Source organism: Tetrao urogallus, assembly GCF_951394365.1.
Source record: "Tetrao urogallus genome assembly, chromosome: 1".
Classification (NCBI taxonomy): Eukaryota; Metazoa; Chordata; class Aves; order Galliformes; family Phasianidae; genus Tetrao; species Tetrao urogallus.
In genome coordinates this window covers 79995679-80019292 of record NC_136813.1, presented here as the reverse complement: position 1 = coordinate 80019292, position 23614 = coordinate 79995679, and the positions used below count along the sequence as shown (strand labels likewise).

General features: G+C 39.8%; 1 protein-coding gene across 1 annotated transcript in view; it reads left to right on the top strand.

Moving 5' to 3' along the window:
• The window catches only part of DMD (dystrophin), a gene marked incomplete at both ends in the record, with an annotated part of 1041552 nt that overhangs the window by 966410 nt on the left and 51528 nt on the right, over positions 1 to 23614 (top strand). The window contains 3 exons of the mRNA XM_079549062.1: positions 2782 to 2843; positions 15255 to 15329; positions 20431 to 20632. Coding sequence (XP_079405188.1) covers positions 2782 to 2843; positions 15255 to 15329; positions 20431 to 20632 — 339 coding nt within the window. The remainder of the gene's footprint in view (positions 1 to 2781; positions 2844 to 15254; positions 15330 to 20430; positions 20633 to 23614) is intronic.

The window sequence follows — 23614 nt, the reverse complement described above, 5'->3', positions numbered from 1 at the left end:
TCTGGGGCATTGCCCTGCCTCCTCACCTGCTCCAGCGCCAGGCCTCAGTTCTTTTTTGGGAAGAGCACCAGGATGAGGGGAGGGAGCTCTGGAGAAAGACACCCACCCCACCAGCTCAGCCCTTGGGACGTGTGGGTGAAGTGAGTGAGACCGTTCATTGCAAAATGGGCATCCCTGGGCAAATTATTTTAGGCAGCCATGATGTAAGAGCATTCTGTGTAGTCATTTGAGGTATCTGGCAGTAAAAATGTATGAAAACAGTCCAACATTTATTTGGCAATGGAAATTTTATTTACAGTGTCTTAGGAAGATTGGTTATGTATTTTCTGGATGGTTAATAGGTGACATAATCTTACACTGTGCACATTAAATTCACTGATATCTGATTAAGCTTTATCATAAAAACAAAAATACCCCCAAAAAATAATTGTCCGCATGGTGTTGATGAGTGATTAACCATAACAGTTTTCTGAATCTTAAATGACTCCCTTGTTCTTCTATTCAACACAGGCAGTAAGATTCCGGGTGCTGTATAGGTACATCATTGCCATGTGCTCAGTGGCTTTAAAATACTGTAATTGGGAATCAGTGCCTTTGAAAGCTCCCAGACCAAAAGCTATGGATCCCCAAATGGCCTAGTTCGTCCACAGAACAATCTGGAGCTGCCAAACTAAATTCACAGGGAAAATTAGGCAATTAGTTTCAGAGCTTTCTTGCGACTGCATACCTAAGTTCTTACTTTGCTCTTTGCTACATGCTTTGGCACAGAAGCCAAGGATACACTTGCTACTTGGATACCTCAGAAGCACTGCGCATGGCATTTGAGATAAAAAGGAGGTGTGGAAAACCACCATCCCCAAAGTCCCTCGGTTGTTACCCTGTGCTGACACGAGGAGTGCCTGTGTGCAGCTCTGAGCTCAGTCCTGCGCCGCTCCCCGGCTGGGCCCGCCGGGCTGCTGCCAGGGAACCACTGGTCTGGAACGAACAGTGAGGACTAGCAAACAGCAGGCACAGCTCTGCAGGCCCGACTGTTGGTCTGCTGCTGCTGCCCGCTTACCTGAATCGTTAGGTCTCTCTGTCAACAGAGTAATTTGGCAGTGAATATGTTCCCTTGTTCTTTTTCATTGGGCTGCTATTGTACAAGGAGGGGGCAAATGGTAACCAAATTTGGGGGGGGATTCAGTGTGTAAATGAAACTTTTTCTTAAAAAATGCATTTTACTGTGCACAATACACAGTAAGCTCCTAGCAGTGCAGAACTTCCTTGTGCCAGACATCTTAGAAAATTTGGGAACTTGGGTGCAGTGTTCTCTTGTAAGCAACTCTGTGTCTGTGGTCATCAAAGTCTAAGCTTAGATGGTTGAAGGTGATTGCAGCCACCTCTCTTTGCAACATTCATATTTTCCCAGAGCAAAGACCAGGACAGCTGCTGCAGCTCTGATGTCCTCTCCCTTTTCTTATTACCTTCAGCCACTGCAGGAATTAGGAAGGAGGGGGATGCTGAGGCTGATGAGTTGAGGCTCCTTTAACATCTTGTGCTCAGCTCAGATGCCATTCCTGCATTTTTGCTTATGGTTACTCCTTTTGTTCTTCTTTGTAATTACATACAGTATATATATATATATATATATATATATATATATATACACATACATACATATATATACAGTAAGCTAGTGAGTACACAGACGTTGCTGGGCCAGCGAAGTATTCACATGGATCAAGTAAATAGCCTGTCTTCTAAGGCCAAAATGAAATCCTGCTAAGAAAACACTTCACTATTCTCTTTCCCTGCAGCAGTGGTGGTGCTGAAGTGTTGCATGGAGAGCTGCACCCCTAAGGCATGCCTGTGGAGGTGCGCTTGGGATCACCATTTGCCCCCCTGTTACATTCGCTTTACATGCGCTGTTTGCTGTACAGGGGCACTCAGTTTGCTTGCTGCGTCGCAGTTTGGAGCTGAAAGGTGTGTGCTTCCAGAACAACAAAGCACTGCGGATCAGACCTCACTCTTCTGTGCCTTTTCTTCCCAATGCTATATGTACATTGGACCCAGGATGTCTGTTCTTTAAGTACAGGGACTGCAAATGTGGTTGCTAGCAATCGTACATTTCAGAATTTTCTTTAAGTGTAGTTCATGGGTTGCCTTTCAGCAGAGCTGAATTCTGTGTGACCAAGACTTCACTGGCTCTAGAATAGATAAGGAGAATTTTCTTTCAAGTTTCCCATGTTAATGGAAACGAGATCATATTAGCTACGCTGTCATTAAAAAAAATCTTAAAATGTGTAGCCTAGTGAGTTGCTACTGCACTCACTAACACTTCACGTACTTGGCTCTCTCACACTGCATGTCTTCTGGCAGCAGTCTGCTGCAAAGCTGAAGGCTGTGAGCTTCTGTGCAGAAGATGGTCCCATTTACATTCTAGTCATAGTGCAGGGTTTTGTAAACCCATTTGGTTTTTTCCTGGCTTCCATAAAGCTCTGCCTCTTGAAAATTCACAGAGACCCTAGGATAAGGGAGACAGCCCAGAACACTACGTTGTCTGAATGCTCACTGTATTTGTAATATTAGCAGAACTTTTAATTTTGCTTCCTGAGCCCATGCTTCAATACAGCAGTCCAGATGGACATCTGGTTGAAAGAAGACATGCCTGCTGCTAGTTAGATTCCCTCCTGCAAGAGCTCAGGCTGCTGGCAGTGTTCTGGCACAGCACTGGGATGCACACTGTGCAAGGGAACAGAAAGAGAAATTCCATTTTATTAACTTTTATGTTTTTTATTGTAGCCATGAGACGCAGACAACCTGCTGGGATCATCCTAAGATGACTGAGCTCTACCAGTCTTTAGGTAAGACACCTCTACCAGTTGTTGCTGTTTTTTCCCAATCAGAGAATTGTTAAGACAAAGATTTCAAGAAGTAGTGAACCAAAATCGATTTAAAGCGAGAAGCTGTGATTTTATTGAGATTAAATTTTCTGCCAACAAGTGTGTAAGGCATAATGATTTATTTCAAACATCGAGTGGAAAAATTAATTTATCAGCGTGGTTGGAATGTGCGTATTTACTAAGTAATTTTGCTGCATTGTTGCAAACTTACTTAAAGACTGCAATAGAAATGGAAAAAGAAAAAGAAAAAAGAAATGGTGAATCTTTTCACTGTTTTACAAAAGGCAGATGAAAAATCAAACCAAACTGCTGTTAATGTTGACTTTTGGGTGGTAGAAAGCCAATGGAAGCAATTTGACAAACTGCATTGCCACTGCTTTATTTTTAAAGCACTCAATGCTCAGAACGCATGGCAGCTGTCATGATGTCATTTTGAATACTGAAATTGCACACTTATTATGACTTCAGATGTGCCTCCCTGGTGAGCTTTTGTGTTGGGTTTTTCCATTTGTTTTTTAAGATTTTTTAGCAGCTTTGGATTTTAGTAACAGAAGCACATCTATGGGATACAGTAGGTCAATCTACGCTCTAGTATAGGCTGCTTGGCAGACCATTTAATAGCTAACTATTTGCTTTTAATGGTCCTGTTAATAAGTAATAGAGGATATAATAAAAATTAAGCTATTTCTCTAAAAGAAATATCAATCAATATGCTGCATTCAAGGAGGAGGTTATGTCTGTATAGTGCAAGTACATAAACTGGCTTTTCGACAAGCCAGCTTTAGTACTAAGGCCTTCAAGCCTAGCATTCAGTGCAGGCTTATTTACTATGGTGAAAAATAGCTTAAATTATCTTCTGCTTGAGTCTGTGCTGGCATAATTAGACTGTTTTCAGTAGATAAACTGGTATATTTCAAGCTAACTCATGTATCTCTGCAGTGCCCTGATGTAAAAGTATACCCAAGCTATTTTAGAAACACAATATGATGAAGTGGAATGAAAGTGTGAATGTTTTTTCCTTGTAGTATTAACACTATGGCAGCAATTTGTTTAAAAATTAACTGAAAGACAGCTCTGTATATCAAAAAGGAATAGGAGACATGTAAGTTCAGCCTAACAAAATGCAAAAGCAGGCAAGTGTTGACTTGCTATTTAATTATATTGCCCAGTTTGCCTCTTTTATTATTCTGCTCTGAAAGTGAGGGGTTTAAAGGATTCAGGACAAATAGCAGTTGTGCATGCTGACATCTCTTTAATACAGGTAGATCCTCAAAGAGAGTTGCCTGTTAATTGCACCGCACTCCAACTGTAGCTCACTTTGATCCAGAGATAACATGTTACCTCTGATACTGTTGCTGGTGAGACCTGAAGTCCTGTTGAAACTGCTTTTCTTCTGGGATTTCTTTCTGGTATTTCAGCTACAGCAGTCTGGAATAATCAAGAAGTCAAGAGGTAGCTCTACGCGAGGGGAAAAAGTCTCCTGGTGGGTTCAGGTCAACAGTTCAAATGATGTGTGACTGTTGAAGTCAGGTTGCATTTAGTTTAACTGAGATTTTATCACTGTAAGCATCACCTGGATGTCAAGATTTGAAGACATTCTCATTGCTGATTGCACAAAGAAGGGACATGTTTAGGCAGATTTTCTCTTTTTTTTTTTTTCTTCTGTTTCGAAGAGAAAGTAATGTCCATTGGGGCAATAATTCTTTGTGGCTAATCATATTTCTTTTTTTGAGCTGGGACCAAATGCTCGTTAGCATGGAAGCAACACTGATTTTAGCATAGTATGTGTAATAGGTGTTCTTATTACTAAACTTAGGTGTTTGTACATGTGTACAAAACAGGTTAAACAAACTGATTCTTTGTGCACTGCCACATAGGATAAATCTTTGAAAAAAGTGCGACTGAATAACCTCCCATTTTATTTTATTTTATTTTTGAATTGGGTATATTCATCATTGCCTAACTCTCATATAAATTGCATAATACAAGCATAACCCGTTTAGTCTTGAATGGAAGCCTTGATGTGTTTTCAGTGCTTTTCTTTGCCTCAGGTCAAAACGGTAATAATGGGATGTTTCAAGTCTTTTCAGACTGTTCAGTAATACTTTATCTGAAAAGATATTATTAAAGTCGATTTTGTATTGCATACTCATTAGATCCTATTATTTTTCCCCACTGTAGGATCCAAATTTTGCTTCTTATTCATGTGAAGAAGCTAGTAAGGAGCTTAGTATGTATGCATTTTAAAAATTTGGTAGAAAACATGAATTGTACAATCCAGGTAAATGCAAAAAGTGAGACCGACGACATCAATGCTGTCAAGAATGTTTATTTCCATTTTCCAGCCCTTACACTTAGCCTGTAGGGAGCAATTGAGCGATGAGATGGAGCTTTCTGTACATCCCAGGTACTGACAGATGTGCTGGCTTTCTGTAAATTCACCACACTTTAATTGATTCCAGTGTATTGTAATTTGGTAGGGAATCTTTGTGTCTAATTTAAATTCTTCCAAATTGCTGAAAGCTTAATTTTTTTTGTAAGTGAATGAGGAAGACGCAACTAGGAGCAAGACAAGACTTTTTGTAAAAGGAGAAGTAACGTTAGTTTTATTCTTCACATATCCACCTCACACACCTACAAATTGCCACAGCACATTTTGCTGAAATGGATGAATTCCAAGCTTCAAACTTATTTTCCTCGTCTTTGTTTTTAGGGGTGTTTGGGTGTTTGTTAAAATGAAGGTAAATTGCTGTATCTGATCGGGTTGTCAGTCCAGCAGTCCTGTATCCTGTCTTCGGTACGGACTGCATCAGAGAACAGTCTGCAGGAAGAAATTATAAAATAACCTGCCCACAAAGGAAGGTTTCTCAGATTCTCTTCATGCTCATTTGCTGAAAGAAAGATACTTTTAATAACTGTAAAATACTTCATTTGAAAATTAGTGTGCGTTTCAGAAATTTGTAACTGGTTGTTTTTTCAACATAAGCTTTTCCTTTTAAGAAGCTGAAATGCTTTCTCTGGACTGCTTCTCTTTATTATTTCAACAGCGTAGCAATTTTGTCGGTTTTAATGAAGCATCTATTGCTGACTCAAGTTTGGCAATTTCACTCTTCATTTAAAGTTATGCTTACTTAAAGTTACATAACGAACCGTCAATATTAAATGACATAATTGTTGTTTAATGGTCAAACGGAATTGGCGATAGGTAATTGCAGTGATGACCTTAGCTGTATCATTTAATTTATCTACCAGATGTTGATACAGATTGATTAGTTATGTAAATGAAGAACATGGTGAAAAAACAAATGCTGAAATAGGAGAGGTGGTAAAAATCAGTGATGTGTGAGTCTCCGAGGTTCAGCTCCTGATAGTTCCCCCCCAGTTTGTGCAGTGCTGTTATGAACCACTCCCCTTTTCTCTTCTAACTTCCTTCTGGAAGTCTTCAAAGTACCCAGGACTGCTCCAGTTGCTTTTCTCTCCAAGAGCAGTTCCCCCGCAGCAAGTCTTCTTTCAACACTGTTCTTTTACAGCCCCCTTACAAATTTTCTCGTCCTTCGTGATGGCTCCAGGGCATCGCTGAAATGAGAATTTGCATTGTTTTGTTGTTCTGGAGAATTCAAGGACCTTTGAGACGAGAAGAACAGAAATCAAAGTAGACTGTGATTGCTTTTTTTTATTCTTTTTGAGTTTATCTTCTGAGAGTGATGATTTAATTGCAGACAGCTTAGCTGTGGATGATAGCTTTTTGCCTTTAAGCTGAAAATGGCTCTAACCTTTGTAGCAGTGGCCCAGGAGAGCTTGGTCTGCTATACCATACTGATAGTGTCCCCTTCCTCCAGCCTTCCTATGGGATGACAGGATGAGTTTCCTCACCATCTCTGCAAACAGTAATTGCAATAGCAGGATGCAGTCAGGATGCATCTGTTTCTCTCCTAATTCCCCAAGGTAAGACAAGAGGGTGGAAAAAAATCCACCCACACCCTTGCAGACTCCAGTGCACTGCAGCTAGTGACAGCTTTCCATTTAATTTGGAGTGTGAGGGAGGCTGTTCTCCATGGTGTATTTGGAAGAAGTGTCTCGTTTGCTTAATGCAGGGTGAGAGAATGCTGGGAGGTGCTTCTGAACCTCCAGATGAATTTCAGCAGGAGCAGCTGTGTTGATCTTGTGACTGGCTGCTCCATAAAGCAGGGTGAGCTACTAGCAATCAGTGACCAAGGAGGATAAACGTTACTGCCCTTTTCAGATTGTGCATTTTGACTTGTGCTGCTGAAGAGCTGCCTGAAGAGGTTAAACTTCTCTTTGCCATTTAAAAAAATCCTCCACTTATTTACCACAGAGCTATTACACTGTGTTGCTTTTCTCTTTTTTATTCATATTCAACTAATTGATTTACATGTTTGTATATTAAAGAGACATGCATGTCTCAAATCAATTACGTGATTTTACTGAAATTCAAAGAGATGGTACATACAGTCTTCTTTAAAACGCTGTTTATCCACTGATACCACTGATAATTAGAATCTGCATAATAATTGTTTTCTTTTGGGAAAACAGGGTTCCTTGGGCTCTAACACCCCTGGGTAGTTGTCAGACCTAGAGTATGTCATCTTTGTAAAGTATGTGACTGCATTGTTGGCAAACATGCAGTCAGTACACGTAGCTATGGCAGAGAAGCCATAATTTGCTGATGCGCTACCAGTGGTAGGGATCATTGTGTTTCAAGGACCTCGTGTCTCTTGACAATTAAGCCATAGGTATATTAGCAGTGAAGGAAGAAATGAGAGTGAGCAAAGTAATGTTCTGTTCTGGAACAGTTAGCCATATGTGAATGTTTTGCTCAAGAGTATTACCTTCTTGGCTTGCAAATGAGTAACATTCCTTAATAATTTTGAAGTTGGTTGTTTGCTGTTTATTTATTTCACTATTTCATTAAGACTACATCTCAGCTAGTATACAGGAAGAATTGCTGACCTGACTGCAAACTGACTACATCCCAACTCCCTAATGGGATATAACCAGATGAACATTATATCCTTCCTTACAGTTTTGATGAAGAAAAACCATGACAAAATAAAAGAGAATTTCCCAAGGCCATGTCATCTGATCATGTAACTGAAAGGCTGACACATGCTGTGATGTTCATCCACTACTTGGTGTAGATGCAGTCAATACCACTTCAGTGCCCTGAGTGCCTTCCACTTATTAATTAATTTGCAGACGAATTGTCAGATGTTCTACTTTGTGGAGGTTTTTTTTAACACATCCTGCCCTGTGACTTTGTGGACAGTGATTAAGCTGTGTGTCTGCATATATAACAGTACTGCTTACTGTTATTTATCCTCAAAGCAATGTAAGTGATAGCATTAATTATTGTTATCGTGAGTCAATGGCTAGAACTAAAATGATACTAAGCAGTGTTTCTTTGATTAATTTCTTTCCTTTATCCATTTGTCTTGCCTACATCTTTAAATCACAATTCCTACAGAGGCGATATATGTCACTGTAAGCATCACTATAAGATTTATATAGGGGTTTTGGGCAGCAGGAAGATAACCAGCACTCTAATCAGCTGGTCAGGCAATCACAGCTATATTGAATTGGTGTAAGATGAAACTTCCTGGGAAGTCAGGGTGCTATTACATACAGTCTGATGAAAAATCTTTAGATTTAATGGCTGGTAGTGGGATTATAATTCATTAAGGATTGCACTGTAGACTTTTTTAAGTTTGCTAGGTATGCATTGTCAGAGGCAACAATGATGTGTCATTAATTCCCAAAATATTTTATCTAGTGCTAGCATTTTATTTATAAACATCTATTTGAGTCACAAGCTATGGTGAAAAACTTCTTTCAGATTTTGAAGTGTATTGACATAGGTTCATATTTTTTTTTTCCTTGCAAACATGTGAGATCAAAACAAAAACCCTGTAAATCTTGCCAAATTAAGATTAGGATTTGATGAGCATGGCCAAATGAGGATATGACTTGATGAGATCTAATTTATTTCAGCGAAATTAGTTTTGAACTTGACAAATTTAACTGTTGAGATGGTAGTTATCACCTGAAGCATCTAACTACTCTTTTCAGTTTGGTGACATCCAGGAAGTGAAAAACTCGCTGTCCATAAAATCAAGAGAAATGACTGTGCTGTTCAGTTAGAAATCAATAAAAAGTGATTGTAATAATGTTCACAGTAATGTAGAAAAGTGATCCATAAACTAAAAAGAAGGTGGTGTCCAGGTAGGAAGGATTTCAGAGATGCCGTGTGTGTGAGATCAGGACATAGTCTGGCCTATCCCAGAGTTTTTAAACATTCAGTCAGATTAGCTGTGTTAGAGGGCAGTACGTGGTCCAATGGAACATCCCAGTCATTCAGCACTAATGGCAGCTGGAACTACTGTAATGTGATTAGATGTATAATAATCAAAGCAAATATCCTTCCAAACTGGACACCACATCCCTTATTAAATATGGTCTTTTTAAAAAACTCATTGTTCTTCAATTTTTTTTTTATTACTTTTAAATGCTTGCTGTCTTACTTCACGTGATAAAAGGATCCTGAACATGAGGCTTTGTTTTTACTGTTAATGCTATATTCATATCCCAGTGTAGAATCTGGAATTTAGCATGGTGAATTAAAAACAAGATTCTGCAACTTCTTATTTGTTGATACTGTGTCAGTAGCAAGTGGGATGCTCCGGCAGGTGGTTTAAATTTATGATGCAAATCATGGACCACTTCTCAACTGAGTGATTTTTACTTGATTAGCCACTGTCAAAAGGTTCTGCTGTACGTAATTACTGCTGTTTCTCAATTCTGTAGAAATACAGCCTTGAAAAATGTGTTGATGGTGCTGTTTTAGCTCTTTTGAGGAAAAGCGTAGCCTTTACATTTTGAGATTTCTCTCAACTTGCAGAATTATACAGAAGAGGTTAATTGGATAAGATTAATTGGATTTAATTGTCTGATTGTTTTTCAACAATTGTTCTGATTTTAGTTCTTCCTATCAGCAATTTGAAGTCTTTTTCCTTAAAGCTACTTGTGTAAGGAGCACTAGTTCCTGTGGAGTAACTCAAGGCATTTCATGGTGCCTGATGGAGCAGAACAGTTTTCTAGATACCTTTCTTCCCACAGCATTAGATGCTGCGAAATAGGTGGGGGAGCTTAACCTGTCTATAATGAGCAGAAGAAAGCAGCAAAAGAAGATTTCCTAATTTCAAGGGTCGTTTATACTTTAACTCTTGGAGCCCTTTCAGAGAAGTGAGAGGGGTGTGTTAGGAGCTGAGAAAGATCTTGGGATGAACTTACTACTGTGTAGATGAGAATTGTTCATTGCTGCTAAAGCCTCAGCATCTGCCTTGTCTTACAGGTCTTCTGTAGCATAATCCTCTGTCTTCTCCCCCATAAGCATTTATGTACTCCCTTGAACAGAGAGTTCATTCACGGCTGAGTGGTGGAGAGCCACTCTTCCTCACCCCTCCTGGGCATAAGTACTAGTGTCACCAAATACTGCAGTGCGACCTTTTCCTTGGTCTGTTTGTTTCTAGGGGGCAGGTGACCTTTTCCACTATGTGATTATTTCGGAATGCAAAAGCACATTATGCTCTTGAGCATCTACGTTTTTTTTATGTGTGAAAGTTACCTTTCAAGCAGTGAGCACTAGGACTGGAGTTGCAGTATTGTAAAAAACCTGCAAAGGTCTCGTGTGCTCCCAAGGCTTTTTAGACCTCTGATCACCTCATTTGGAATATGAGACTGTGCACATTCCCTAGGTTTTGGAGGAAAGGCTGGAAAAAAGCATATTTGGTATAATTAGCTATTCTACCTGCTCGGAGGTGGCAAAAGATTGGTGGATTCAACACTTCGTGGCTCCAAACTTTTTGCTAGTCTGTTTGGGAGTGGAAAGCATCCAATTTTTTTTTTCCCTCAGGACTCAAGAAGGAAAAAAACACAGGAAAGGATGAGCTGCTAATGTTTTTATAAAACCTTGGAAGATTGCTGCTGCTTGTGCCTCATTCCTCCCTCCTCCACACGTTCCCAGTAGTTATATCTGGCTGGCAGCCAAGCAGTGCCTTATGCTGCCTTACTCTAGGTTTCCTTCACTGCTGTTAATGGTGACGTTACGACTAACGATAGCAAGCAGAGCTACCAAGCCTCATTGCTTGGCAGTCTTATGTTGTACATTTCATTTAACTGGAGTCATACACGAGCAAGTAAAGCATATTGATCCTGATTAGAGGAGAGCTGGGTTTCCCCTCTCTGTTCTGTGAAGCAGTGCATTCTTCCCAGCAGTAGCTTGGGTGTAGAAAAAGTACTACCAGCAGTTTCATAGGAATACAGTTTTAAAAAAAAACTAATTATAAAGTTCAGGAGACAAAGGAGAAAGGTATCAAAATAAGGGAGTTCAGAGCAAGGTACATATGGAGTTCCTTAAGCAAAGAATCACAGAGTGACGTATTGACTTAGGTTGGAAAGGGTCTTAAAAACCATCTAATTCCAATCTCCTGCTCTGGGCAGGGATACCTTCCACTAGTTCAGCCTGCCTAAAACCCCGTCCAAACTGGCCTTCAGCACTTCAACGATGGGCATCCACAGGTTCTTCTTTGCAACCTGTTCCAGTGCTCCACAAGCCTCATCATGAACTAGTATTCTCCTAGAAGAACTAGTAGTTCTTCTCCTCAGGGCAGCTGTCAGTTTGTTCTCCAACCAGTCTGTTTGCACTTGGGATTGCCCTGACTTGGGAACAAGACACTAGACTTAGCCCTATTGAACTTCTTGAGGTTCATTGTTAGGTGCTGGCCCCTCCTCACTATCAGGACTAGCCACCTCTGCCTTGATTGATCACCAAGATGATGAAGGGACTGGAGCATCTCTCCTGTAAGGAGAGCCTTAATGAGCTGGGACTGTTCAGCCTGCAGGAGGCTCAGGAGTGATATTAGGAATGTGAGTAAATAGCTGAAGGGACAGAGCAATAAAGACAAAAAAAAGCTCTCTTTGGTGGTGTCCATTGCCAGGACAAGACTCCATCTGAACATCAGAAAGTACTTCTGCGCTATACAGGTGATGGAGCACCAGCACAGGTTGCCCAGAGATGTTGTGCAGTCTCCTCCTTGGAGATCTGCAGAAACCACCTGAATGTGTTGCCGGGCAGCCTGCTTTGGATGGCCGTACTGAAGCAAGGATTGGACCAGGTGACCTCCAGAGGTCCCTTCCAACCCCAGCCATGCTGTGATTCTGTGACCATTCACTGTATTGCCCTCTCCAATGATCAGTCTTCCTTCATTTGCAGATGAAGTCAGAATTCAAATTCTTGTCTTATAGATATAAAATGCTGTTGTCTTTCATGAGCCATAAAACCACTTATTATTGGCCTTTTTTTTTTTTTTTTTTTTTTTTTTTTAATTTAACATAGTTTAGAATGTAATATTTGTTGTTGAAGTGGAATAAGGGGCAGATGAAAGGTACAAACACAACTGGGTTGAGAGTGAGGTCAGAGAAGGCATTTAAAGGACTCCCAGATTTTAAATGAAAGTGCTAAAATTCAAGGCAAAGATGTGATATGGTGTGGCAGTGTTGTAGCAAAAGGCTGTCCGCACGTGATCGGAGAGCCATCCAGGTGGTTGTGGCTAACAAGGACAGAAAGTGGACAGTTGACATCAGAACTAAAACTGGGCATAGATTAATGCTGGTAAGAGAAGGTGTGAGCAGAAGCACCCTGCAGCTACGTGGCCTCAGAATTTAAAACTAAGTGATAACATTGCTACTGCTTTCCTAGACCCTGCCATGAGGCCTATGAAAATAGCCCTTGCTATTGCTTCTTGGTCATTTACAGCAGATACTTCTTGGCAGAATTGTCATTATGGTCGATAAGAAATTCAGAGTGTGTTAAATATACGAAAAAATATATGTAAACTACAGCATTTTGAAGATTAAATGTCCTCATGGATAGCACCTTCTGCCTTGATTAAGGTCTGCAGGGTATGTTTATATTTGCTAGTACTTCAAAAAATGTAAGTAATAAGCAGAGAAGGTTTTTCAGAATACACAATTAAAATTTAGGGAAGATTTGTTCATTTTGCCATAATCTAGTATATATGAGCTTCCAATCCAACTATTTTTGACTAGTCTTACTTTTAACAAATGAAATTGCTACAATTTTTATTTCTTTTCCAGAATGCAAGTGTAGACTTACAACAAGAGTACAAAATGTAACTGAAGGCACAGTGTGTTTGCAAGGGACTGCTTTATTAATTTCCCTTAAAGACAAATTAAGTTGCTTTATTTTAATTGCATGCTTTATTCCACACATTAAGGCTTCTGGACCTGTCAGGGTAATTGTGAGAGGGCGAGCTGGCAGGAACAGTGCCCAGGAGAACTGCCCATTAAAAAGGTGTATGGAAATGTGCAAAGAAAAAGAAATGCTGCACAAAGCTGAAAGTTCCCCTTCTACTATAAGGCGTGTTTTAGAAGCACTTCCCAGCCTTTATTAAGGTATTAAATATTACTGAATTATCAGACTTCAAATTACTCATTTGGAATAGCTTAATTAAAATTTGTGTAATTGAGACTATATTCCCTTTGCTGCCTATACCTGCACAGCATTGTAAACAATGCTGGGATAGTTATACCCAAACTACCCAATTGCAAACACCTTTACAGCACCTCAGTGCCATTCTTGTATTTGCTCTGCTTTTTGTAATATTGTCTCTCAAACAGCCTGCAAGGCTTGGAGATATCTTAGTGATTAGGCCAAGTGGACCTCTGTTCTGAGCCAGCGTCATTGCTTTTTGTGTTCTTTTTGTATTTGTAGAGGAGTTTACATTTTCAGAATGCTGCCTAATCATTAACTCCGTAGGCCCACAGGTTTCATCAGCAGTTGTAAACTAAACCCATTCAGCAGCGTTGCTGGGTGCTGAAACCTGTCAGCACACAGGGCCCATGTTGGCTTGCATAGGCTGTTAAGTGTCACGATGGTTGCACTGGGAGCAGCCTGGAGTGCTCGTGAGCTGGGTGGCTGTGCAGGGGGCTGCTAACCCTGGGGGTGCTCTTGACTGCCTTGAGTGAAGTTACCAGCTTGTAGCTGTATTTGCTTTAAGTATCTGTTGATCTGTTCTCCTGAACAAAAGCCTTTTGCTGGAGTGGGGCACTTGTTTCCGCACCTTGGGCTTGCTTCTGAATTGTGCAAGCAGTGGCCTACCTGCAGAGTGGTTCTGGTGTGCCGGGCTTACTTGTAACTGAGCTGGCTGTGGCACTGGCAGGAATGCAGCTGTGCTAGCTCTGACCTCACTCTTAGTAAATTTATTTTGTTCTTGTTTTAAATGGGTTTACCCATTTAAAGCTGCTTTCAGCAGAAGCCGGGGACTAGATCAGAGTACACACATCATCTTCAGTCTGGTTCCACAGGCAGATGGAAGAGAAAGATGCAAATCCACTTTCCTGGTCGGATTAGGTCCAAGACACATTCTGTTTAAAATCTCTCCTTTCTTTTCAGTCTTGTCTAGCATTTACTTCTTAGGCTGCTGAGTGGTTGCTGTATCTTGCTGGGGGCAAGTATTAAGCAATGTTCACGTAGCCTTGACCAAGCCTGCCCTGTGCCAGGAGATTTATCTGCTCAGCATACTGCTGGTTGAGTACATGGCCGCCTTCTCTCTGCAGTGTCCTGAGAACCCATGGGCACAAAGCTCCTTTTGAAGCAAGGGCTCTTGCTGATGATGTGGTTTTGTGAGCCACGTGAGGAGGTTGCAGTGAAACTGGACCTAGGTCGCTTGTGTTCTTCAACCTGCTCTCTGCAGTTTCCAAGAGGGTCATAGAAGTTTACCTTGCTGGCTCCCTGCTGGGAGCAGTGTTCCTCTCAGGACATGCTGGTGTCTGTTTAGGTTGGGAAGCACAAATGTTTCATTGCTGTTTTTTTTTTGTAATCTCAGCCATAGCTGAGAGTTGCCTGCATTTTTCTGTGCATGGCTCTTTGCTTCTGGCTGCCTGCAAACAATCTGGCCATGTGCCTCAGACAGGGAAGGAGGCAGGAGATCTGGAGCCTTATCTCTTAAAGTACCTACACTAAAAAGGCTGTGGTGTTTTTCAGACAACCCTGCTGCAGTTGCTGGTTGTGTCCTTTCAAGTACTCTTTTAAGTTCAGCACCTTTGAAAGAACGGAAGTAAGCCTCTAGGACTTGCTGATTTTCTTTTGAAAGATTGATTGCCAAGGTTTTAGTGTATTTGTTCAGTGAAATATGGCTTCTAACATAGCATTTTTTGCCCAGTTCTTTGAACCACTGATTGTAATGTTTGAGTTCGGGTGGACAACGTCATTGTAAGTCTGCTTATTTGTAAGATACAAAGCTAACCTCTTTTTCTGATATTCTTCCCCAACAGCGGACCTGAACAATGTCAGGTTCTCAGCATACAGAACTGCCATGAAGCTCCGCAGGCTGCAGAAAGCTCTCTGCTGTAAGTACCTGCCTTTGTGGCCCCAGATGCCAGGAAGACTTCAGTACCAAGCCATGAGTTTATCACAACTTCTAGAAGTAGAAAAACACTTCCTCCGCTCCTCCCAGGCGCTCCCCAGTGTATGGAAACTTCTCACCTGAGGCATTTCCTGATGCCATTACTTTGCACCTTCCTAGCAGGCTGAAAGTACAAGACACTTATGAGACAAAACAGTTGATCAGGAACAAAATGAACATTCCCTATGTACTCCTCATCTTTTCACTCTCAAGCCTTTTCACTCTTCATATCTTAAGATATTTTCTCTTTGCTCATTACCAGAGGCACATCCCATGTCAGCCACGTGCAGCTCAACATACAATCAGAATTGTTCTGTAATAAGAACGATGAGTGCCCAGAGGAAAAACTGTGCCAGAGCTGGAACTGTTAATAGTTTGTTAGGTTGAATCCTGAACCCTGGGGGATTGCTGCCTTTCAGTGAGATCATCACAATAAGCGTTTAGCTTCATTTCGACCCAGCTTTTGGCTGTGTTCAGAACTCTCTAGTCAGTCCTGCCACAATGACGTGCATGCGTGATCTGACATTGTAGTTCTCGCAACTGGTATATCATTTACTGCCTGTCACTTCAGTTACATTTCTGCTTCAGCTTCTTGTAATCCAATGGCTAAATAATTTGCTCATAGTTTTCTTGATAGACCAATCAGTTACAAAAGCAAAGAGTTTGCTAGGGAGCACAGTTTGGAGGGTTACTAAAATTATTTTAACGTTGACTACGTTTGGCATTTAATTATAGGGTTAAATTTCTGACACAATTGCAAATGTCTCAACTGCTGATTTATCTCAAGTTTGGATTTGTGCTCACATGCTTTCTGGAACTGAGTCAAACCTCGAGGTTATCAAGCATGTATACTTTTAGACTTTTAAGGATGGGTGAATTCCACTAATGAGCAATCTCTAGATTTATTTAAAAAAAAAAAAAAAGGTTTTTTTTTTTTTTTAAAAAAAAAAAACACAAAATTAAGCAGTGAAAATTCTTGTAAAGTAATTGAAGATTTCAGCATGGATACTGTGACAAAGATTGAATTTTGATAGTAGACAATCAGAATTCCAAAGATGTTTTAATGACAATCGTGGGGAGCTGGCATAAAAAAATGGGAATAATATGCAGTGGAAAGTATTCATAATGAGTGCAGCACTGAAGTAACGAAGAAAATTCTTGAATTATGGGTTTCTCTAGCTGTCAGTGCACAAGCGTAGCAGGCAGGTTGAAAGTGCAAAACTTTGCATCCTGTTTTATCTGTAATTAGTTTTATTCTACCACTGTTCTCTGCTCATCTTGGGCTTTACAGTGAAGAACTGTAAATTACGCACTGAAATCAGTTTGTCTTTCCAGGTTACACTTAGGTAGGTTTTCTGAGAGTGGATGTTATCGGAAACACGCAGTGGCGCTTACACTGAATACTTTAGCACATTCTTCACTCTTGTAACTAAGGAGAAGTATTTAAGGAATTTAGTTAACAGTCTTTGTTCTTGCAAATATTTTTGCTTGGAGACACTATTCTTGTGTTTGTGTATTCTGTGCTTGCAGTGTCACTTGTGAGCCCCTTTCGATTAGATTAAAAAAAGCTAATTACAAAATTCTTTTTCTGCAATTTGGCACCAGAAGAAATAGAGCACAGTGTTGGGTTTCAGGACTCCTACACGTAGCCCCAAATGCCTGATTTCTACCTGCAGTAGTTGCTTCTCTAAGCTCCCACTTTTTATTTCAGCTTTAAAATTGCAGGAGTTTGAAAACTGTCTATGTACATATATTCTCTTCTGCAAACTGCATAAAAAACACAGTAGTGTTATCTTCTGAGGAGTATTTTCAAACTCTGAAGGTGTGAGTACAAGAAAAATCCATAGGAGTGAAAAAGCAGCCTGTATTATTTGTTACAAGAGTACAAACGCTTTTAAACATGAACTGTATTTAGATTTGTGTTCAAAAATAACTTCAGTTTGTAAATCGGCCCTATGAACTTTAAGACACTAGGATGTTAAGGATAATAATAGGAAAAGGTAATCCTTAACAAATAAATGCTTGTGTACTGTGTTACTTTCGGAGAATGTAACTTTAGGTGAGTGTGAGATTCTATCATTCCAGCCTTCAAAGTTATTGTGGGCATGCCAAGTTAACTATTGCACCGTTTGTTGGGGTTTTTTTTTTTAATGTACGGTTTCCTTTGATAATCACATCAAAGCACATTGACTTTCTTGCTTTGCTACTTTTAAAGATCTGATCTTTAAGTGCAAACCACATCTGAACATTGTGAAGTCAATAAAATGTGATGTGTCCACAAAAGTTTCTTGGAGATGCAGTGAAAGAAAATATTCAACATCTTCTGTTAGTTTTTTTTTTTTTTCTTTTAATTTTATACAGGCTACATTAAATATATATTTTTAATGTATCAGCCAACAGCATCAGATTACAAGGAGATGATCTTGAATTTTGAGAGCATCATTAATGCTTTCTTATCACTAGCTGTATGTTGAGTTTTGCTGAACTCCGTAGCACACCTTATCATGCCTGTTAAATTGTGTCCTCTGGCCTTCAGCTGGTTGGTTATTCGAGGTCTTATTTTATCCTTTTTCTGTATTCTAGCCACAAGCTGACCTAGCTGTAGACATACTTACTCTTGCCTTTAAGGCCAAAGAAATATTTATATACATTACTTGGAATTCAAAATAAGCTAGAAGTTCACTCAAATTTTGCTACAGTTCAAATAAGCTACAGTTCACTCAAATTTTGCAGTCAGTTTCAGAATTTAAAATAGAAGAGTGATGACCCATTAAATTTACAAAACATGAAGTGATCAAAGATTTGTAAATCACTGGATGTCCAAGAATATGCAGCTCTTCGATATGTGTTTGGGCTATAGCCCCCATTCAGTGTTTACTTGGTGCTTGCTCCCAGAAAAGAAATACACCAATTACTGATTCTGGAGAGGCCTCCAACACATTCCTTTAAACGTGGTGAGGAAGAGACAGGAGGAATTCACCTTGGTGAAGGCCAGAGCCACTCTTCCCCTGAAAAGAAGTCCCCTAAAGTGGAGCTTGGTAGCAAACATTTCTTGCTTATGTTAAGATGGACATGCATTATTAAATTCCTGATAGGATGGGCGGCTGAGGAAGAGGCAGGGCAGAGGGCTTTTCAGAAGTTTCTGCTTATTAGCAAGAAAAGCTTTTGCAAAATGGAATGACCCATGTTTAGCAGTAGCTGATGTATAATTAAGCTGCCACCCAGATGCCTGAGGGGTTCATTTAATTACCATTGATTCACTGTCTCAAAGGAACTGAGAGTTCAGCCTAAAGCTCTGCATTAAAGGTATTGTGAAAGCATTGCTCTATTTTCAGTTCAGCTAATAAATTGCTAGAGGAAAGGTATCTAGCTATGACTCTTTGCGATGGATCTGATAAATATGCTTTTGCAGGGTATAGCACTGACCTCAGAATAGCTATATTTTATATGCTAGTAGGTTAAATAAAATATTCCACATTTTTTTTTAGTAACTATCCATATGCTAATATGAAAAACCAAAAAACGTAATAATGCCCTGTGCGTAAAACAACATATTCTAAGTTAAATCTCTTGGTACAGTACTAGGGGTAGCGTTGTGGGCTTTCCATATTCACTCTAGCACTGAGTACCTCAGGCACCAGGATGAAATTTTCAGAAGCACTTGAAGGATTTAGCAGTAGATATTCCTATTGATTTTCAGTGAAATTTCTGCTCCTAAAATTCTTTTGGCAGTTCCAGAATCACAGCATATTATCAATGCAATGTAACCAAGCAGCCCTGCACGCAGCTGAAGTATTTTTCAAGGCGCCAGTTTAATCTTTGGTATTGTTCTAGTATTCTCAAGTGTGAATTTGGCACATGTGTCCTTAAGCTGCATGATGTTCTAAAAAAGGATTCCTGTATGAGGTTCTGCATTTTGCCTATCAAGACTCAATAAAACACAGTTTTATTGCAGTGAGAGAAAAACAGGTCTTGCAATTGGGTCAGTTTATTTCCCAATTCTGTAACAAATTTTCAGGATGGTTTTCCTGAGGTGCACTGAATTGTGCTGCACTTTGTGACTATTCATGGTATGCGTAGGGCTAGCAACATCTGGGCTTTCATTCCCCCTTTGCTCAACCCCTAGAAGTTCTATGCAAGGATTTACAGAGGGTTTTCATGTCACAGCAGGAAGATCTACTGCCCCAGATAGTCTCATTTTTCTGATTACTTTTGTTTTCAGCATCTCATAACTCTCTGATTTGGTGTCCTCCAAAGTATGAAATTGTTATTATTCAGAAATTAAGAATATTTTTAAGAGCTGATGTTCTGTTTTGCTGTGGACATCCAAATTTCAAAATACAGCTGACTTAAACTGAAATAGAAATCAAGATTTTAAATGTCAGTAGCAGAAAAACTGTTTTGTGTTGACTGATAGGTATTAAATTTGCCTTACTGCATTATGTCATAAAGGTACTTACAAATTTAAACACTCATCAGAATTAAAGATTTATGAATTCTATTAATAAATTTTGGAATCTTTTTTCCCATGTTCTTGCAAGAGAAAAAGTAGCAGGGAAGTTGACCCCCCTTCCATTGTGATTTTTTTGCATGTTCCTTGTGGAATTTGGTTCATTGAAGATTTCTTGACTTGAGTAGTACATTTCACAAAAGCTGAGGATGAGCACTGTGTGTACAGCACATCCAGTGAACACAGTTGTCAAACAGTACCTTATCTGTAGGAATATAAAACATGAAACATAGAATTTTTATTTACACAGTAGTTTAGGTAATATTCCCATACAATCTAATAGTGTAATGGGTACTTCATGGCTAAAAAAACCAGAACATTTTATAAACACTGCTGTCTAAGACCACAGCTGAATAAACAGTGCACCTGTGGGAGTCTTGGAACCAGTCTTACACCTGACTTCCACAGAATATAAAATGTCCTCTGACCAGACATGTAAGCCAAGCAAACAGTTGTATCTATAACTACTTTTTGGATACTGGTAGTACAACCACTGTCTCTCTGCAGTTTTCATTGTGTTTCTTTATTTTTGCAGTGGATCTCCTGAATCTGTCTGCTGCATGCGATGCCTTGGACCAGCACAACCTCAAGCAAAATGACCAGCCGATGGATATTCTGCAGATCATCAACTGCTTGACCACTATTTATGATCGACTGGAACAGGAGCACAATAATCTGGTCAATGTTCCTCTCTGCGTGGACATGTGCCTCAACTGGCTGCTGAATGTCTATGACACGTACGTATGGGTGCTGTAAACAGAGTGCTCTGAAAAGCTTTCCCAGCATCACGAGGGGAAAGGGGAAAGGGCATGAGCTGGCTGCCACATTATAACATATGAATGGCTTGAAGCTAAAGAAATAGCAGTTGAACTGAAAGCGATGGCTTTAATGGCTGCATTTAGCTCAATCGATTTAGCCCTTGATTAGGCCTGCAACATTAGATTTATTCATCTAAACAGTGAGAGCTAGAAAACAGAACAGACTGCTGTGTTCAGAGCAATTCTAGGATCTCCCCTGTTGGTCATGGCTTTGCATGGCTTTTTAAAATTTCTTCAGATAAAGCAATTCAAGAGAAGTATCAAGAAGCAACAGTATGATTAACATCGTATAGACTCTTGCTTGTGTCTGTACTTCTGGATGCTAAACATTTTCAGAGCTGTCAGTTTTCTGTAGCATTCAATCTATAATCCTTGGTCAAAGCTGGAAGAGCTTCATCTGTAATCTTAAGCATTTACAGCCCTTAGCAGTCAGGAGATATGAGAAATGCTTCATGTAAAATTTAATTTTAAAAAGTCTACCTTTAAGTGTAAATAGAGCATATGTAAATAGAGCAATAAATATTTACCTTAATCAAATTAAAGATGTTCTATTCAATGGATTAGTGATGTTGTTCAGATAAATACCAACGCATGTTCTGCAAACTAATTTTAGAATAAGCCATTCTTTTTGTATTTAGTGAATTTAGTGAAACAAGATGTCAGTGGAAGTCTTTATTTATGTTTGTTTTTTTAAGGTTCTTACCAGTTGCCTTCAGCCAGACATGCCCATTACTTTGGCAGAATAAAATTCATGTGTAGAAATGGAAGCACATGAAAAAATTACTGTATTCCATTGCCATTTTGAACTGTAGTAAAGTTCCATAACATTATTCTTCCATCCATCCTTTATCACAGCCCGGAAACTTCAGTGATCACCTGCACACAAAAGAAGTATGCAGTCTTTTCCTGCAGAATCATCTGTGATAAGACAGTTGCTTGTATCATCATCTGCAGCAACTGCAGAATCCTGTGAAGTGGATTACGCAGATTACATTATATTTTTGTGCAGTGTACCAGTGGTAGGAGTGGGGCTATGTTCATTTAACTGCTAAGCTTTATTTATTTAATCTGCTTTGGGTTTTGCTGAACTCCAGTTCAGTTGAGTTATCATTTACTACAAATTACATATATAGAGAGGTAGCCAACTGGTGAAAAACAAAAAAGACACGGTAGGGATGTTAATCCAGATCAGCCACACTGGTGGCAGAGAGAGAAATGAAAGTCATTTCCCAGGCTGCTCCTAAGCTGGACCATCCAGTTTAGATTTGCTGTGTCCAGTCTAGCTTTCGTTATGAAGCACTCTGTTGAAAGTACAGCATTAGAAATTATAATTGGCTGCCTCCAGGCAATTCCCTAGGTATGCTAGGGAATTGTATATTGCAGGACTCGATGAAACACAGTTGTTTTATGTGTGAGGAAAGCTCCTAGCTGTTTTGCTGAAATTCAAGTTTGAATTATGCTGGTAGAGAGATGACCTTGGGGTTACTTGTGTTTAGCTTTCATTGTAAACTTAATAGGAAGAGATCAACTGAAGTGCATAGTAGCACTGAAGACATTTAATTCGATATACTGAATTTTTACTCTTCTTATAATTGAAAACTGTCATTTGTAAAGATACTAATCAAATTCAGTGCCAATGACTGATCTAATTATGGACACAGCTCTGCAAAGCCAGCACGTATTCAGATTTGTTTTAATTGATCAGTCACTCATGCTCATTTGCAGTAGCATGCTAAATTACTGCTTTGACTTGGGGGGGGAGTAGAGTGAACTGAACAACTCATGGTTCGTGCAGGTTCCAATTTAATATGCCTTGCAGGGAAATAATAATTCTACATTCTTCTCCTATATAATTTGCATCAGCCTGGTGTTCATCAGCGGGAATTTCTCAGGGCACGGATGATAATTAATTTGGAAAAGCTTTGAGGGAGAGGAGTAAAAGGAGCAGAGTGGGGAAAGCATAGGTAAGCAGCAAATGCCTATTGATGGTGAAAAACACAAGATACTTAGAAAAAGGCTGCACATTCTGAATTCTGCTTTTTCACCATTTTGGGACTGCACCTTTTATAGGTGTTGCAGGGAACAGGCGTAGGTAAATGAACACTGTTGACTCTTGCAGTGCATTAATAGGATTATAAAGAAGGCATGCATCCTGGCTAATAGTACAGCCTAGTGCATGGGTATGATGTGCCTGTCCATTACTTAATGTATTTTCAGTGGTGTTCTTATTGGTGGCACTTCAAAATTGTTGACGAGTCTGTGCTTCCAAAAGTCAAGTCTAGGTGTTAGGTTACTGTGTTGTGTATGTTTCATTTGCAATAGGTGTTATGTATTTGTAATGTTATGTGAGATAAGTCTTAGTTGAAGCCAGCAATGGGGAATAAATTGAGCTGAACTGGATCTATGAGAAAAGGGCTGAAGGTTTGTCACTGCACTGCTTGCAGCATAGAGGGAACACATCTTGTTGTGTTCCCATCAAAAAGCAAAAGCAGTAGCACAGGCACATCACAAACTGGTGTGAAGGTGATTGTGAGGGAAGGCCAAGTCGAGACACTTCAAGAACTGAGGTGACCAGGGCCTTCAGCCTGCTCAGGTTTGGGTGATAGGAGAAGGAGCTTATAAACCACTGTTACGTTACTGACTACAACCTGCCTCCATTCTCCTTGTTTCTAGGCGAGATTAATCAGCAAGTTACTTAGTGCCTCTGTTAATATCTGTTATTGTTTCTGCATGAGACTGTTTCTGATTGTACTGGTAAAAGTGCACAGTTTGGTTTAACTTTGCCCGTGGAATTTCCCCTCTATATTTTATGTTCAGTTTCCAACATATGTGCTAGCAGGCCAGCGTATACCATGCAAAGTTGGGGTTTTTTGTGACTTCATTTAATAAGACTGTAGTGTT